This window comes from Rhinatrema bivittatum, chromosome 4 (assembly GCF_901001135.1).
Source record: "Rhinatrema bivittatum chromosome 4, aRhiBiv1.1, whole genome shotgun sequence".
Lineage (NCBI taxonomy): Eukaryota > Metazoa > Chordata > Amphibia > Gymnophiona > Rhinatrematidae > Rhinatrema > Rhinatrema bivittatum.
This window is the reverse complement of record NC_042618.1, coordinates 201796359-201812921: the sequence shown is the minus strand read 5'-3', so window position 1 is coordinate 201812921 and position 16563 is coordinate 201796359. Positions and strand designations below refer to the sequence as shown.

At 46.4% G+C, this 16563-nt stretch overlaps 1 protein-coding gene across 3 annotated transcripts in view; it reads right to left on the bottom strand.

Moving 5' to 3' along the window:
* DOCK3 (dedicator of cytokinesis 3) overlaps nucleotides 1–16563 on the bottom strand; it is a 1203328-nt gene that overhangs the window by 965590 nt on the left and 221175 nt on the right. For all 3 annotated transcript variants that reach the window (XM_029599541.1, XM_029599543.1, XM_029599542.1), the window contains exon 4: nucleotides 14514–14569. In XM_029599541.1, the coding sequence (XP_029455401.1) occupies nucleotides 14514–14569 (56 nt within the window). The remainder of the gene's footprint in view (nucleotides 1–14513; nucleotides 14570–16563) is intronic.

Sequence of the window (16563 nt, the reverse complement as noted above, 5' to 3'; positions counted from 1 at the left end):
AAATTAAAATGAAGTTAAAATGAAACATAATTAAATTAAACCCCATATAGCCAATAAATATATAGCTCTTTATAACAATCTTGACTAAAAAATCTTAACTAAAAAATTACAAAATAATAAATTACAATTTAAATTTAATAAAACCCTACCTGATAATACTCTCTTATAAAATAAAATACTAAATGTTCTTAAACTAGAGCTATGAAATTCCCAGGGGGAGTCACTGTAGATGTTAATCTGTATTAATAAAAACCTGTCTGAATGTTAATTTCTAATCATATGTTGGAAGGGAGGGAGTTCCAGAATTTTGATCCAGCCAATGAGAATGCCCTTTCCCAGACTGCGTTTAGATGTGCCAATTTAGGTGATGAAATTGTGAGTAGAGCCTTGCCTGAAGATCTCAGATTACGAGCAGGAGTGTGCATATGGAGAGATGCATTTAACCATTCTGAATTTTCACCATAAACGGTTTTATGATGGATTCTGGCATGGATAGGGAACCAATGTAACTCCTTCAAAATGGGAGTAATATGATCAAACTTCTTGACATTTGTAAACAGGCGCACAGCCGTATTCTGCAGCAACTGCAGAGGGTGAAAAGAAGGGCATTACAATAATCTAGCTTGGACAAAAGCAGAGCTTGGAGACATGATATTTTTCATTCTGTTTTACTTTTGAGGTTTACCATTGTCTCTTTGCTCTAATTAAGATCAATATATAACAAAGAGAAAACAATTTTTTTAGTAAATGCTATGGACATTTTTGTCATGCTTTAATTTATTTTTATTTATTTATTTAAGAGTTTTTATATACAGTCATTAAGTTATTCACCATCATAACGGTTTACAGATGGGTACCTATAACAAAGTAAAATATAGTTCATAAATAACATGGGTGGTGCCATTAGAATTCGGTAACATATAAGAGTTTATTTCAAGAGACATTAATTGTGGTTGGGTGTTTAATAGAAATTCGTCTCGCTGGTTGACTACAGTTAAAACTAAGTTGAAATAATTCCATTGAGCGCTGGAAATGGGGCGCTGGGTGCTTTAAGCTGCTTAACCTTAATTAATTTGTTCTCTTTAATTGCCTGTGTCGCTCTCCTTCTTGAAGGCTTGTTTGAAGAGCCAGGTTTTGAGTTGTGTTTTGAAAAATTTATGATTGCTCTGAAGTCTGAGGTCAAGGGGCATGGAGTTCCATAAAGTGGGACCAGCTAGAGATAATGCACGTTCCCTCACCTGGGTAAGTCTTGCTGTTTTTACAGATGGAATGGGTAGGAGTGCTCTGTTTGCTGACCTTAGATTTCTGTGTGGGACATGTACTTTAAGTGCTGAGTTTAGCCACTCTGCTTTTTCATCGTGGATGAGTTTGTGTATTAGGCATAGTGCTTTGAATTGAATTCTTTGTTCTATGGGTAGCCAATGTAGGGCGGCAAGTGTATCAGATATGTGACCTCTTTTGCTTTTTCCAGTGAGAATTCTGGCTGCAACATTTTGTAAAATCTAAAGTGGTCTTAGTGTAGTGTTGGGTAGACCTAGTAGCAAGCAAAGCATTGCAGTAGTCTGTGCTGGCAAATATCAGAGATTGAAGGACAGTGCGAATGTTTGGAAGGGATAGTAATGGTTTAAGTTTTCTGAGTATCAGTAGTTTTGCGTATCCTTACTTTACCTTTAGTGATATGTGTTGTTTGAGATTTAGTTCATTGTCAATAATTACTCCGAGATTGTGAACTTTTTTAGTTAAGTCAATTTGTTGGGTGTTATAGAGAAATATTGGAGTTTGTGAAATATTCATGCTTTTCCTTTCTGGACTTTCTCAGACTTTCTCAGACATGCTTTTCCTTTCTAGACTCTCTCAAAAGGTACAATAATTAAACCAATACTGAAGAAAAAAAACAGTGACCCAAATGTCTTAAGTAACTATAGACCTGTTTCAAACCTACCTATGCTTGTTAAATTAATAGAAAAAATGGTACAAAAGCAACTAGCAGAACATCTAGACAACAGCATACTTTACCCCTCACAACACGGCTTCAGAAAACACTATAGCACTGAAACATTACTAATCTCTCTAACAGATAATGTACTACGTGGGTTTGACAGCAGAAAACACTACATTATGATATTACTAGACCTGTCAGCAGCATTTGACACAGTAAACCATAACATGCTACTAAAAAGGCTTGAAGAAATAGGACTACAAAACAAAACAATTGAATGGTTCCGATCCTACCTAAACAATAGATTTTTTTCAGGTACAGATAAACACAATATCAGAAAAAATCAAGCTAAAGACTGGGGTCCCCCAAGGGTCAGCACTTTCGGCGACTCTATTTAATATCGACATGCTGCCTCTATGCCACCTCTTGGCAGGACTAGGTATAGCAAAATTGTTTACCTTGTAATAGGTGTTATCCCAGGACAGCAGGATGTAGTCCTCACATATGGGTGACATCAGTAATGGAGCCCTATCACGGAAAACATTCTGTCAAAGTTTCTAAAAAGCTTTGACTGGCACACTGAGTGCACTGAGCATGCCCAGCATGCTATGATCCCTGCGTCCACAGGGGTCTCCCTTCAGTCTCGTTTGTAGCATTATGTGTAAGCGAAAAAATAAAAGAAAATAATAAAACGTATCGGACCCAACTCCGTGGGGTGGTGGGTGGGTTCTGTGAGGACTACATCCTGCTGTCCTGGGATAACACCTATTACAAGGTAAGCAATTTTGCTTTATCCCAGGACAAGCAGGATGCTAGTCCTCACATATGGGTGATTAGCAAGCTATAGGCTGAGTCATTTTATAGTGAATCAACATTGTAGTATTGTTGGTAAAAATGAGGCAGCCAAAATCACAGCAGGTTGGATGTAGGAGGAGTTGGGATTATATTGGAAACAAGTTCTGTAAGACAGATTGTCTAAAGGCCGAATCTTGTCTTCCTTCTTTGTCTAAACAGTAATGAGCTGCAAAGGTGTGAAGGGAACTCCATGTTGCAGCTTCACATATGTTAATAATGGGCATTGAACAATAGTGTTCTACTGATGTAGACATAGCCGTTACTACGTGTGCTTTTACTCGCCCTTGGAGAGGAACTTTTGCTTTTTCATAACAGAATTCGACACAGTCTGCTAGCCAGTTGGAGAGAGTCCATTTTACTACCTCAACTCCTGGTTTATGTTTGTGAAAAGAAACAAAGAGTTGGTTGGATGTCGTATGGACCGCCGTGCGGTTCAGGTAAAAAGCTAGTGTACGTTTTTAGTCTAAGGTGTATAAGACTCTCTCTCCCTGGCTAGAGAGAGGTCTTGAAAAGAAAGTAGGCAAGACTATTGACTGATTAAGTGAAAATCTGTTACTACCTTTGGTAGGAATTTGGGGTGAGTGCAAAGGACCACTCTGTCATGCAGGAACCTTGTGTAGCGTGAGTATGTGACGAGAGACTGCAACTCACTGACCCTTCTAGCCGATGTAATGGCTACTAAGAAAAATACTTTCTATGTAAGAAAGTTCTTGTCGCAGGAATGTAGTATACTTAGGTCCCATTCAGTGACCGGTGGTCGAATGGGAGGCTTAAGGTGAAGTAAGCCTCTCATAAACCGACTTACTAGAGGTTGCGCTGTTATTGGCTCATCCCTTATTCCCTTGTGATATGCCGCTATGTATGTTGGAAAGAACATTGTCCCTATGCTGTCTGTCTGTATGCATAAAGAATTGTTGCAGAGGCAGTATTGGAAGGCATAAGGGTATAACGAATGGCTACAAGCTCCAGGAAGTTCAAGTGAAACTGCTTGGAACGGAATAGACGCATATTGGATTGAGAAGATTTGTCATCAAACTTACAAGCGGAAGTAAATGCGAGCATGAGCAGAATCAGACTAGGATTTTGGTTCTAAATCCGTGATATAGAGAGGGACGAAAGCGGTTGAATAGCTTAGACCCACTGATAATGGAATTTCAGTGAATCTAACCCATAGGAAAATTAGTTCTTACCTGTTAATTTTCATTCCTGTAGTACCACGGATCAGTCCAGACAGTGGGTTGAGCCTCCTTTCCAGCAGGTGGAGACAGACTAAAACTTGAAGGATGCCCTATATCAGGACAGAGCCTATCCTCTAACCCTTCAGTATAACGTTTGTCAAAGCATAAAACAAGAAACCCAAGAATAGGATCAAGCAAGTAACTATAAAGCTCAACGGAGCAAATATAGAATAATGTAGAAAAACATAGTATACCTATACACTCTTGCATCAACTTGGTATAAGAAAACGACCAAGGCTTCCGGTGTAATTGCTCAGTAATCTTGCACAAAGAAAAACTAGGAAAATCTTCAGACCTGCAAGAAAATAAGCTTCGAGAAGACAGAAGACATTCAGGGAAGGGCGTCTGGACTGATCCGTGGTACTACAGGAACGAAAATTAACAGGTAAGAACGAATTTTCCTTTCCTGTACGTACCCGGATCAGTCCAGACAGTGGGATATACCAAAGCTTCCCTAAACTGGGTGGGACCGAGACAGTCCCGCTCGAAGCACTTGCCGCCCAAAGGAACCGAACACCGGAGCGTGTACATCCAGACGGTAGTGCCGAGCAAAAGTGTGCAGAGACGTCCAAGTGGCGGCCCTGCAAATCTCCTGTGGGGAGACAGATTGACTCTCCGCCCAAGAAGTAGCCTGAGAATGCAGAGAATGGGCCTTCAGACCCTCAGGAAGCGGACGACCTTGATAAAGATATGCCGAGGAAATGGCTTCCTTCAACCACCGCGCAATCGTGGTCTTAGAAGCCTGTTTACCCTGGTTGGGACCACTCCAAAGGACGAAGAGATGGTCCGATACCCGGAAGTCATTGGTGACCTGGAGATAGCGAAGCAAGACTCGTTTTACATCTAGCTGACGGAGGTCGCCACCAGCCGTACCCGCAATCTCCTCCGGAGAGAACGCTGAGAGTTCGACCGACTGGTTGACATGAAAGCGGAGACAACCTTAGGCAAGAAGGAAGGAACCGTCCTGAGAGAAACCCCGGAATCCGAGAAATGCAAGAAGGGCTCCCAACAGGACAGCGCCTGAAGCGCGGAAATGCGGCGAGCAGAGGAAATAGAGACCAGAAAGACAGCTTTGAGAGTAAGATCCTTGAGCATAGCCTGGCGAAGAGGCTCAAAGGGAGCCGCTCAGAGAGCACGAAGGATCAGGTTGAGACTCCATGACGGACACGTGGCCCGAGAGGGGGTGCGGAGGTGTCTGACGCCCCTCAGGAAACGAATCACGTCCGGGTGAGCCGCTAAGGCATGACCGTCCACCCGACCCAGGAGAGAGCCAAGCACAGAGACTTGAATGCGTAGAGAACTGAAGGAGAGGCCCTTAGAGAGACCCTTCTGAAGAAAAGAAAGAACCAAAGGGATCGAGGCGGAGCGCGCCGGGACACCCGCCTCCGTACACGCGGACTCAAAAACCTTCCAGATGCGCACATAGGCCAGAGAAGTCGACTGCTTCTGGGCTCGCAGTAGGGTAGAGATGACCTCCTCCCTATAACCTTTGCGCTTCTGGCGACGCCATTCAAAAGCCAGGCCGCTAGACAGAAGCGATCGGCCTGGTCGAAAAATACAGGACCCTGCCGGAGGAGACGAGGAAGATGACCGAGATGCAGGGGCCCGTCCACTGCTAGATTGACGAGATCCGCGAACCATGGCCTTCGCGGCCACTCGGGAGCGACGAGAATCACCGGACCCCGGTGGAGCTCGATTCTCCTGAGGATTTTCCCCACCAGAGGCCACGGGGAAAACACGTACAGAAGGACGTCCGCTGGCCAAGGCAGAGCCAGAACATCCACGCCCTCTGCGCCGTGCTCACTCTAGCGGCTGAAGAACTGATTGGCCTTGGCATTGCGCAGAGTCGCCATGAGATCGAGGTGAAGGGGACCCCACCTGTCCACTATCAGAGCCATGGCCACGTCCGAGAGTTCCCACTCTCCCGGATCGAGCGACTGCCGGCTGAGGAAGTCAGCTTGAACATTGTCTTTGCCTGTGATGTGAGAGGCCGCAAGGCACTGTAGGTGACGCTCCGCCCAAGCGAGGAGACGGCTGGCTTCTAAGGCTACCAGGGGACTGCGAGTGCCCCCTTGGCGATTGATGTAGGCGACTGAGGTGGAGTTGTCGGACAGGACTCGTACCGCCTTGCTGTGGACCAGGGGAAGGAACTCCTGAAGAGCCAGGCGGACCGCCAAAGTTTCCAGTCGATTGATGTGCCAGCGTGACTGAGTCTGCGACCATGTTCCCTGGGTGGACTGAGAAAGTCAGACCGCACCCCAGCCCAACAGGCTGGCGTCCATGGTCACTATCGTCCACTGTGGAGCTTGAAGAGGCATCCCTTGCAGAAGATGAGGAAGAGACAGCCACCACTGTAATTAGTCGGCAGTAGAATCCAAGAATGGAAGGACTACGTGGAACTGCTCCGACACTGGCTGCCAACGGGACAGCAAAGCTTTCTGTAACGGATGCATATGAGCAAATGCCCAGGGGACAAGGTCGATGGTAGAAGCCATGGATCCCAGGACTTGGAGATAATCCCAGGCGGTAGGAGAAGGTAGCGCAATCAGATTCCGGACCTGATCGATAAGCTTGAGGGCGCGCACCCGTGGCAAGAAAACCTTGCCTACTCGGGTGTCGAAATGAGCTCCCAGAAATTCCAACTCCTGGGAGGGCTGAAGCTTGCTCTTGGAAAAATTCACTATCCACCCGAGGGAGGCAAGGAGCTCCAAGACGCGATCCACCGCCCGCTGGCAAGAGGTCTCCGACTTGGCCCGAATGAGCCAATCGTCCAGATAGGGATGGACGAGAATCCCCTCCCGGCGCAAGGCCGCCGGTACTACTACCATGACCTTCGTGAAGGTGCGAGGAGCGGTCGCGAGGCCAAAGGGGAGAGCTCGGAACTGGAAGTCCTGGTTGAGAATGTGGAATCGGAGATACTTCTGGTAGTCACGGTGGATGGGAATATGGAAGTATGCTTCTGCGAGATCAAGGGAAGCAAGGAACTCTCTGGGACGGACCGCCGCAATGACCGCCCGCAGGGTTTCCATGCGGAAGTGGGGGATCTTGAGGGCCCGATTGACCCTCTTGAGGTCCAGGATGGGGCAGAAGGACCCGTCCTTTTTGGGCACGGTGAAGTAAATAGAATACTGGCCGGCGCCAAGCTCCCTCTCTGGGACTGGGACCACCGCCCCCAGATCCAGAAGCTTGGAGAGAGTCTGGACCACAGCGTCCCTCTTGGCCCGTCCGCAAGGCGAAAAAAGAAAGAGATCCGGCAGTTCCCTGACTAGCTCGAAAGCGTACCTGTTTTTGATAATGTCGAGGACCCACTGATCCGACGTGATCTTGACCCATTCCTCGAAGAACAGGGAGAGGCGGCCACCGAGGTAAGGGACCGAGGAATGGGTCAGCTGAACTTCATTGCGTGGCAGGTTTGGTGGTGGCACGCACGGGCTGGCCCTTGCGAAAGGGCCGCCTGCCACGAAAGGACTGCGACCAGGACTGAGCACGAGCAGACCCCCTCACCGAACCGCTCCGCCCCTGAGAAGTGAAGCCACGCTGGCCCCTGAAGCGAGAGCGGGAGGACGCCAAGGATCGGGAAGACTTAGGGTCCTCTGGAAGCTTATGGACCTTGTTGTCAGCCAAGGAGTCCATAAGCTTCTCGAGATCCTCGCCAAAGAGCATCTTACCTTTGAAGGGCAGCGTGCCCAACCGAGTCTTCGAGGACTGATCAGCTGACCAGTGGCGTAGCCAAAGGAGCCTCTGGGCAGCAACTGCCGAAACCATCGCCTTCGCCTGCACACGGACCAGATCGTAGAGGGCGTCCGATACGTAGGCGGTTACCGCCTCCAGACATTCGGCTTGTTCTGCCTCACCTGGCGGAAGAACCCAGGCGCAGAGTAACTGTTGAACCCACTGAAGGCCCGCCCGCATCATGAGGCTGCTACAGCAAGACGCTTGGACCCCGAGGGCCAGAACATCGAAGATGCGCTTCAGGTGAGCCTCCAACTTACGATCTTGTGGATCCTTCAAAGCCGTGGAACCTTCCACCGGGATCGTGGTGTGCTTGGCCACCGCAGAGACATAGGAATCTACCGAGGAATATCGCAGCAGCTACAAGCCCTCTTCCGGGAGGGGATAGAGCTTATCCATCGCACGCCCCACCCAGAGCGAACCCTCAGGAGCCTCCCATTCCCGAAGGATAAGGAGCTTGAGCATGGGGTGGAAGGGAAAGGCCGAGGCCGGAGCCCGGAGCCCCCCCAGAACCGGGTTCATATCCTTAGGGGAGCGAGGCCATAAGATTATCCACGGAGGGACTTTCCAGACCCAGCTCCTGCAACACAAAGGGAAGGAGGGGCTCTAATTCCTCCTTACGAAAAAGATGAAGGGCTCTGGGGTCATCCCCCTCTAGGGGGGGGGCATCCGCCGAATCAGAGGAAGCAGCGGGGTCCGAGGACCCGGGAGACACCAGTGGGGAGGAAGGGGGGGCACCCCCGGAACCAACCGCACCCTAACTGGTCCCTGGGGCTCCGCAGCCGGTCCAGCGGTCAATGGCGCTGAGCGAGGGATTTTTGGTGGGGGGGGGGGTTAGGGGGGGGCTTTCATCCTGCTCATGCAAGCTAGCTAAGTAAGATTTGTGCATGAGGAGGACGAAATCCGCTGAAAAAGGGACCCTGGATTTGCCGGGGTGGGAAGGGGGGGCGAAGGAAGATCAGGACCCCCCTCCTCCTGGGAACCCGTGGGGGCCAAATCAGGGGTTAAATCAAAAAAATTGGGCCCCCAGCCCCAGGGAGCACTGAAATCGGTCCCGATGAAAAATCCAAGATGGCGGCCATTCCCGGGCTCTGCCAACCCGGGAAAGGCCTGGCCATGCCGGGAGGAGTGGAGCCCCGGACTAAATTTGCTTGTCCTGCCGAGGAGGGACCTTCCCCACCTGGCAGGCAAGCATTGCAGAGGCCCTGACGCGAAAAACGCGAAGAAGGCAGCCCACAAGAAAGGCAGGCTGCCTGCCGGGACATAGCTAAGCCGCGGCTGAAGGAAAAAAAGCTGAAAAAAAGCTTGACTGACAGCCTGCACAGCAGGAGAGAGCAGGAGGGAAACCTGCTGCCTTCTGCTTGTCTGGCTGCCGGTTCTAGGCCTACTCTGACCAGAAAAAAAGGAAAAAACTGGTCAACTGCTGCCAATAAGTTAGAGGTAGGTGAGTACCTGCAACTTATTTAAAGTTTGAAACTAATGGGGGGGGATTTTGTTTTTTTACTGAGCGCAACAGCGGGTTCAAAACCCTCTCGGCAGCCAGATGGGGGGGGGAACGAGGCCCAGAGAGCGTCGGTCCCCACACCTGGAAGCGTCCACGGACTCAGGCTATGCAGGGAACCCCCTCCTGCAAAAGGGGCAAAGCCCCCCTGAGCCGGGCAAGAGCTGGGAGACAGCACCGTCTCCCACACAGAAACAGGAAAAATCACTAAAAAGAAGGCAAAATTCCCTTCTAGTTTTTTTTGGTTTTTTTTGACAAATACTTGCTTGAGCCTAGCAAAGAAAGAAGAAAAAGGCTGACTAGCCTACAGCAGAGAACCGAAGGGGAGATGCTGCACCTGCTGGAGACAGACGAATACTGAAGGGTTAGAGGATAGGCTCTGTCCTGATATAGGGCATCCAAGTTTTAGTCTGTCTCCACCTGCTGGAAAGGAGGCTCAACCCACTGTCTGGACTGATCTGAGTACGTACAGGAAAGCAGTTTTGGTCTATGAGGGAAGTGCATAGTGAAAAAATCTCAAGAGCCCGATAATGTAAACTTTTTTGGGGGCTAAGGTTATGGAATATGCACGCAGGGACATGTAGGAATGTATTAGAATGTCTGCGTGGATGTTGGACAGGAAGGTCACTGTGACTGTGGTGTCCAGAAGTGTATAATTATAGCAGTGACAGTAATCCAAGATAGTGGACTGACTGTGGTTATACAGCTGTCCATGCAAGGAAAGCATGAATGTCGTCGGACTCCGTAGAGAAACAGCAGTCACCGATATTGGTGCAATGAAATACCTCAGTTGCTGAAGCTGATGCCACCAGCAGAGCTTGGAATTGTAATATTGTTGACTCACCATGAGGCACATAGAAAGAATAGAGGTAATGTACTTACTGCGTTTTGGAAGCATGGTAACGAGAGATACCATTTTACCTGTGCCTTCTGAAGAAAGTTGGTATTTCTGAGGTCCAGGATGGGCGGAGAGTAACTACTTTCTGTTGAAAGAAAGAATAATGTAATTAAAACTCCCCAACCCCCGTCATCCCCCCTCTGCGCTTTATAGCGTGTAGGGGAGTGTACCGGGAACCTTGGTACAAGGTGGGGTGGCTGCTCTGATATCCGGCCAGTTGGAAAACCGGGAGGTGTCCAACTGGAGGGGTTGATGTAATCTGGATATCATGTAACCTCCCACGGGAGTGAGAGCGGTAAAGTTTTACCCGCATTTCTGAGTGCTGTACAAGGAGACATCGAGACCTGTATCAGGCTTTGAGGTGGACTTGCACTTGAGGCAGCATTTGCTGGATCTTGTGTTTAGCAGAACAGCAAATACACCTGGAACTTTGGTTCTGAAACAGGAACCAAAAGCTAGAGCATTAATCAGTACAGAGCTCCGTTGCTGAAAAAGGGAGGAAGCCCTGATGCAATCCCAAAGAAAAGAAAGAGAAGTTCTCCTGGTATTATGGCTGCCATAGCTGGCCTAGTGATATGTGACACTAATACAGTTTTTAGAAAGTACATGGCCTAGACCTTTTCGAACCATGTGGCCCGAATTAGAGAACACATCTCAATGGGAATGCCGCAGAAGCGGGAAGTTACCATCCGACGTGAACTGCTGAAGGACGAGCCGGTGAAGATTGCTGGCTCCGTGGATTTCCGGAGTTCTCGAGGGGTAGCCTAAGGACGTAAACGTCCGTCTCAACTCTGATACCTGGTATGGTGGCGCAGGTATAGAGGAGACAAGGCTAGGTGTGGCTGGCGCTTAGACTGTAATGAGCGGAGGGCCAGAATCCTGCACCTATGTCGGTGGGGCACGCCTGGGAACAGGGGAGCCGATTAATGAGCTCATGAAACAGACCCTTGTCGCAGCAGCTCGATGTCTCATGACGCCAGTGCAGAATTCTTCGGACCTCGATCTGGTGTTTCTGGAGCAGGAAGGACTGCCAAACAGTGCGAAACAGTGCCGATGGCAGTGGTGATGTTGCTCGGTCCAAGCATTGTCCAGCATCTAGAAGGATAGCAGCAATGTGCTGGATGGCGTCTGTGGCGGACAGTCATCATGTCGATGACGATGGATGCCACAGTGCTCGACCTGGTCTTTCCCCAGCACTGAGATGGAAGCCCTCGCTGTCCTGGATGGCGATCAATGATGGACTGTCAGCATGCCTGCTCTGCTGCTGATACGGGGCTTTAATAAGGACCCAAAGCATGGAGCACTGTGTTCAGGTGAGGGCATTATGTGGCAGTGTTATGTCGACATGGACGGTGTCGATGGCAGCCAAAGCGGCCTCAAGAGTAACGTAAAAATGGATATAAAAAATGTTGATGACTCGTCCAGCAATGTTGACAGTGACTGAGGACTGACGACATCGGCATAGGTATCTATGGGAACGATGTGGCATCGAATAATCGAAAAAACATCGCTGGTTTCGGAAAAAATGATACCGCATTGACGGAGTCAATGACTGCATCCATAAAAACGTTGAAGATACCGATGGGAACGACGTGAGTGTCGAGATCATCGATGTATGGAGGTGGGCGCCGACAATATCTGTGGTATGGCCATGGGCATCGACAGTAGCGACTGGATCGACTTTGGCAACAATGACGTCCATTGCATTTATGCCATGGACATGGGCACCGATGGAATCGAAGCTGGCATGATTTCACCGATGGAATGGACATTGGTATAAGTGGAATCCACTTTGGCCTCAATGTCATCTATGGAATTGGCATCGATGTCCATCGATGGAATGGACCTCGGCATCGATGCAGATCGATGGAATGGACCCCGGCATCAATGCCCATCGATGGAATGGACCCCGGCATCGATGCCCATCAATGGAATCGACCTAGTATCGATGGCCATCAATGGAAATCGATGAAAAAATCCTGGGCATCGATGGCATCCATAATTTAAAGGATATCGATGGAAATGACCCAGTAGCGATGGAAGTGCCCCGGGCAGCGGTGGCATTGACCCGAATATGGATGGCAGCAACGAGACAAGGTGTTCGTCGATGGTATCCACCCGGGCAACGATAGCACCGATAAAAGCTAAGGAAAAAAATCATTGCCATGGATGAAAACATAGATGTCACTGATAGAAACGATGTAGGGAGGATGGCATCAGGGTACCCGCAGGGGGAGGAGTACCTGTGGCATCAAAAAATGCAGGATGGCCTGAAGGGCGTACCGATGGGGTATCGACTGCATGAAGGTACTGAGGAAAATAAAGGACCTGAATCTACAGGGGCCGTGGCGGCACCCGTAACCATGGAAGTTCCTGTCCCACTAGCGCTAATAGCAAAGCAGAGTGTCACAGAGGGACACTTGCAGGCTATGTGTGACTAACTGAAAAATAGGGAGAGGGAAGGCTGCAGTCGGTTGGCAGCCAGAAAGGTGACAGGAACCGACCGAAAAATCATGGCATAGTACTCACCGAACATCGAATTAAACCAATGCGGAGGGAGACCCATTCAGGGAAAAGTGTTTGTGAAGTAAAAATGTAAATCTTTCCGTGAGGAAAAAAGTGTTAGAATTTCTCACAGAGCTCCTAATCGCTATGCTTACTGCAAAGCGGAAAAAAGAAGACTGAAGGGAGACCCCTGTGGACGCAGGGATCACAGCATGCTGGGCATGCTCAGTGCACTCAGTGTGCCAGTCAAAGCTTTTTAGAAACTTTGACAGAAAGTTTTACGTGATAGGGCTCCATTACTGATGTCACCCATATGTGAGGACTACATCCTGCTTGTCCTGGGATAACATACATTACATATACGCTGACGACATTCAGCTAATTCTATCAGTAGAGGAAACAATTCAAAAAACATTAAACTTAGCAATGCTGTACCTAGATATAATTAAACAACTACTAAGCCAAATGGAACTGGTAATTAATATTGAAAAAACAGAATTCATACACCTTGAACGAAAAACCACTGAATTAATACCAGAATCCCATCAAACTTAAAAAGGATCAGATGGTGGAACTAACTGAAAAAGCTCGAAACCTAGGAGTAATAATTGACAATGAACTCAACCTCAAGTAACACATATCATTGAAAGTTAGAGAAGGCTATGCCAAACTAATGGTCCTTAGAAGGCTAAAACCCCTATTAACCCAAGCGCACTTTCGAACTGTTCTGCAAGCACTTATATTCACTAGCACAGACTATTGTAACACACTTTTCCTGGGAATACCATATACAACATTAAGGCCACTACAAATCTTTCAGAACTCTGCAGCCAGAATACTAACTGGAAAAAGCAGAAGGTATCACATCACTCAAACACTCGCCGAATTACACTGGCTGCCAATTGAACAAAGAGTGCAATTTAAAACACTATGCACAATTCACAAACTAATCAATGAGGAAAATACTGATTGGCTAAACACTGCAGTACGACTACATGTCCCCCAGAGAATCTCAGATCAGCCAATAAAGCTCTACTAATCATATCCTCTATAAAGACAGCCAAACTGACCCAAGTGAGAGAGAGAGAGCACTATCCTTAGCCAGTCCAATATTATGGAACACAATGCCACTCGAAATAAGATTAATGAGAGATTTAAAACTCTTCAAAAAAAGTTTAAAAACATGGCTCTTCAAAAAAAGCTTTTTAAAGTTACAGTGGGGAGTAAGTAATACTAACGAACAAGAAAAAGAACTCCTACACACAGTTTAAAGTCACCAAATAACATATATGCTTTCTTTATTATTTTTTTCTCATACTTAAGTATTATTTTAAGAAAGTACAGTATATCTCATGTATGGATATTCTATTAATCATATAAATGGAATTTCCAATCCACATTCCATACAGCGTATATTATTTGAATCATGTAACCGAAAATTTATTGGCACTTACTAGATAATTTATAAACCAAACTTATTTACGTGCCTATCTGTAAACCGTTCTGATGGTATATCACTGAACGACAGTATAGAACATTTTTTAAATAAATACATTCTATGTTGAAATTACTTTATAATGTAGTGATATTTCTCCTTAAAGAAGGTAAACTGCAATATAAAAACTCCAGTGAAGGACTGCGGAAGAATTTGGCTATTTTATTCTAAATATTTTCTCCATATGATGCCTTTATTATATATATTTAAAGAGTAGCCGTTGACTTTATGATTGTACAATCAATACATTAAAATCTCTAACAGCACTCTATAAATCTGACAAATTCCCATATTAAATCTACTAATCCAAATCCTCAAAAACAGTCTTAATACCCAAGAAAAAAACTCACCCTCTGTTACTGACTATTGCCTTCTTCAAATGAATGTAGCTGGCAGGAAAGATCCCCTGTAAGAAAGAATTGCAGGTTGTCATTAAAAGAAAAAATAAACTTACATCATATAATCCAAATCACTCATTACATGTAACAGCTCTGTAAGAATACTTACATATGAAATGCACCACCTCATAAAACCTCCTATAGTAGCAGTCTCATTTTCGTTTCATTTCATTGCTACGTAATTTACAATAAAATGCTTTAAGCTTAAGTCTAAGGCATGTAAAGAAAACAAAGCTTCAGGGCCCTCTCCAAATTCTCATTTCTTTAAAAACAAAATTCTTTTCTCATTCTTGCCACATTATTTGCCTCATACTCATCAATCAACATGCAAAATTAATTCATCTTCTGACCTGAAGCCCTCAATGGCACTTTTTGGCCTTTGCTAAACTTTGCCAACATTGCAATAGTGAGAAATTTGTGGTTGGGGCAGACCTGAAGATCTTTCATCTTTAATATGATCTGAACATGGGCATGTCTCAATAATGAAGCCAAAGCATTTAACCCTCAAAAGTGAGAGAACTAAGGCTCAGAGTCTTAGGTTGACACTTTCTTGGCTAGCAGAAAGTGCAAATAATCCTCAGGAATAACTCTGTACTCCAAGTGGAAAGGGCTGTTTTCTATGCATCACCATCAGAAGAGATCAGAATTCATGACCAGGAAGCTAGTTTTGTCTACTGTTCAACCAAGTAAGGTCATCACATAGGGGACTGTTGGATATTCCATCTTTGCAACATGCCAGTAGTATAAGAGACTGTGCCTTATCAGTTGCGGCTCCCACCTTCTAGAATTCTCTTCCAGAAGCACTGCGCTTGGCCAACAGCATGAAGACCTTCAAGGCATTGCTTAAAACTTGGCTATTCAAACAGGCATATTACTAACCTTTTTCTCTCTTAACTAGATTATATAAAACCTATAAAATATAAATAGGAGCAAGTCATCAGTGCTGTGTAATCAGAGACTGAAAAGAGTACCAAAAAATGTCCTATTATAGCAACATAATGTGATAATATTCAATGATCGCACAGTTGTATTTGAGGAAAGCAAAATTGCTTACCTTGTAATAGGTGTTATCCCAGGACAGCAGGATGTAGTCCTCACATATGGGTCACGTCACTGACGGAGCCCTAGTGCGGGAAAACTTTGTCAGTTTCTAGAAACTTTTGACTGGCCCTGTGAGGCCACTGAGCATGCCCAGCATGCCATGATATTCTCTGCCACAGGGGTCTCTCTTCAGTCTCGTATGTAACAATAAGCTTTAGCAAAAAATAAAATAATAAAACGTATCAGACCCAACTCCTCGGGGTGGCGGGTGGGTTTTGTGAGAACTACATCCTGCTGTCCTGGGATAACACCTATTGCAAGGTAAGCAATTTTGCTTTATCCCAGGACAAGCAGGATGCTAGTCCTCACATATGGGTGATTAGCAAGCTAGAGGCTGAGTCATTTTGTAGTGAAGCAATAGTGAAGTACTGTTGGTGAAAATGAGGCAGCCGAAGATCACAGCAGGTTGGATGCAGAAGGAGTTGGGATTAAACTGGAAACAAGTTTTTTAAGACAGATTGTCCATAGGCTGAATCTTGTCGTCCTTCTTTGTCCAAACAGTAATGAGCTGCAAAGGTGTGAAGAGAACTCCATGTTGCTGCTTTACATATGTCAAGGATTGGCACTGAACGATAGTGTGCTACTGAGGTTGACATTGCCCTTACTGGATGTGCCTTTACTCGCCCTTGGAGAGGAAGGCCTGCTTTTTCATAGCAAAACTGTATGCAATCTGCTAACCAGTTGGAAAGAGCTTTTCCCGATTTGTTTGGATCATAAGATACAAAGAGTTGAGTGGATTTCCTGTGGACTGCAGTGCGGTCTAAGTAAAATGCTAGCGCACGTTTACAGTCCAAGGTATGTAAGGCCCGTTCCCCTTGGTGAGAATGAGGCCTTGAAAAGAACGTGGGTAAAACTATGGATTGGTTCAAGTGGAATTCCGTAACTACCTTGGGAAGGAATT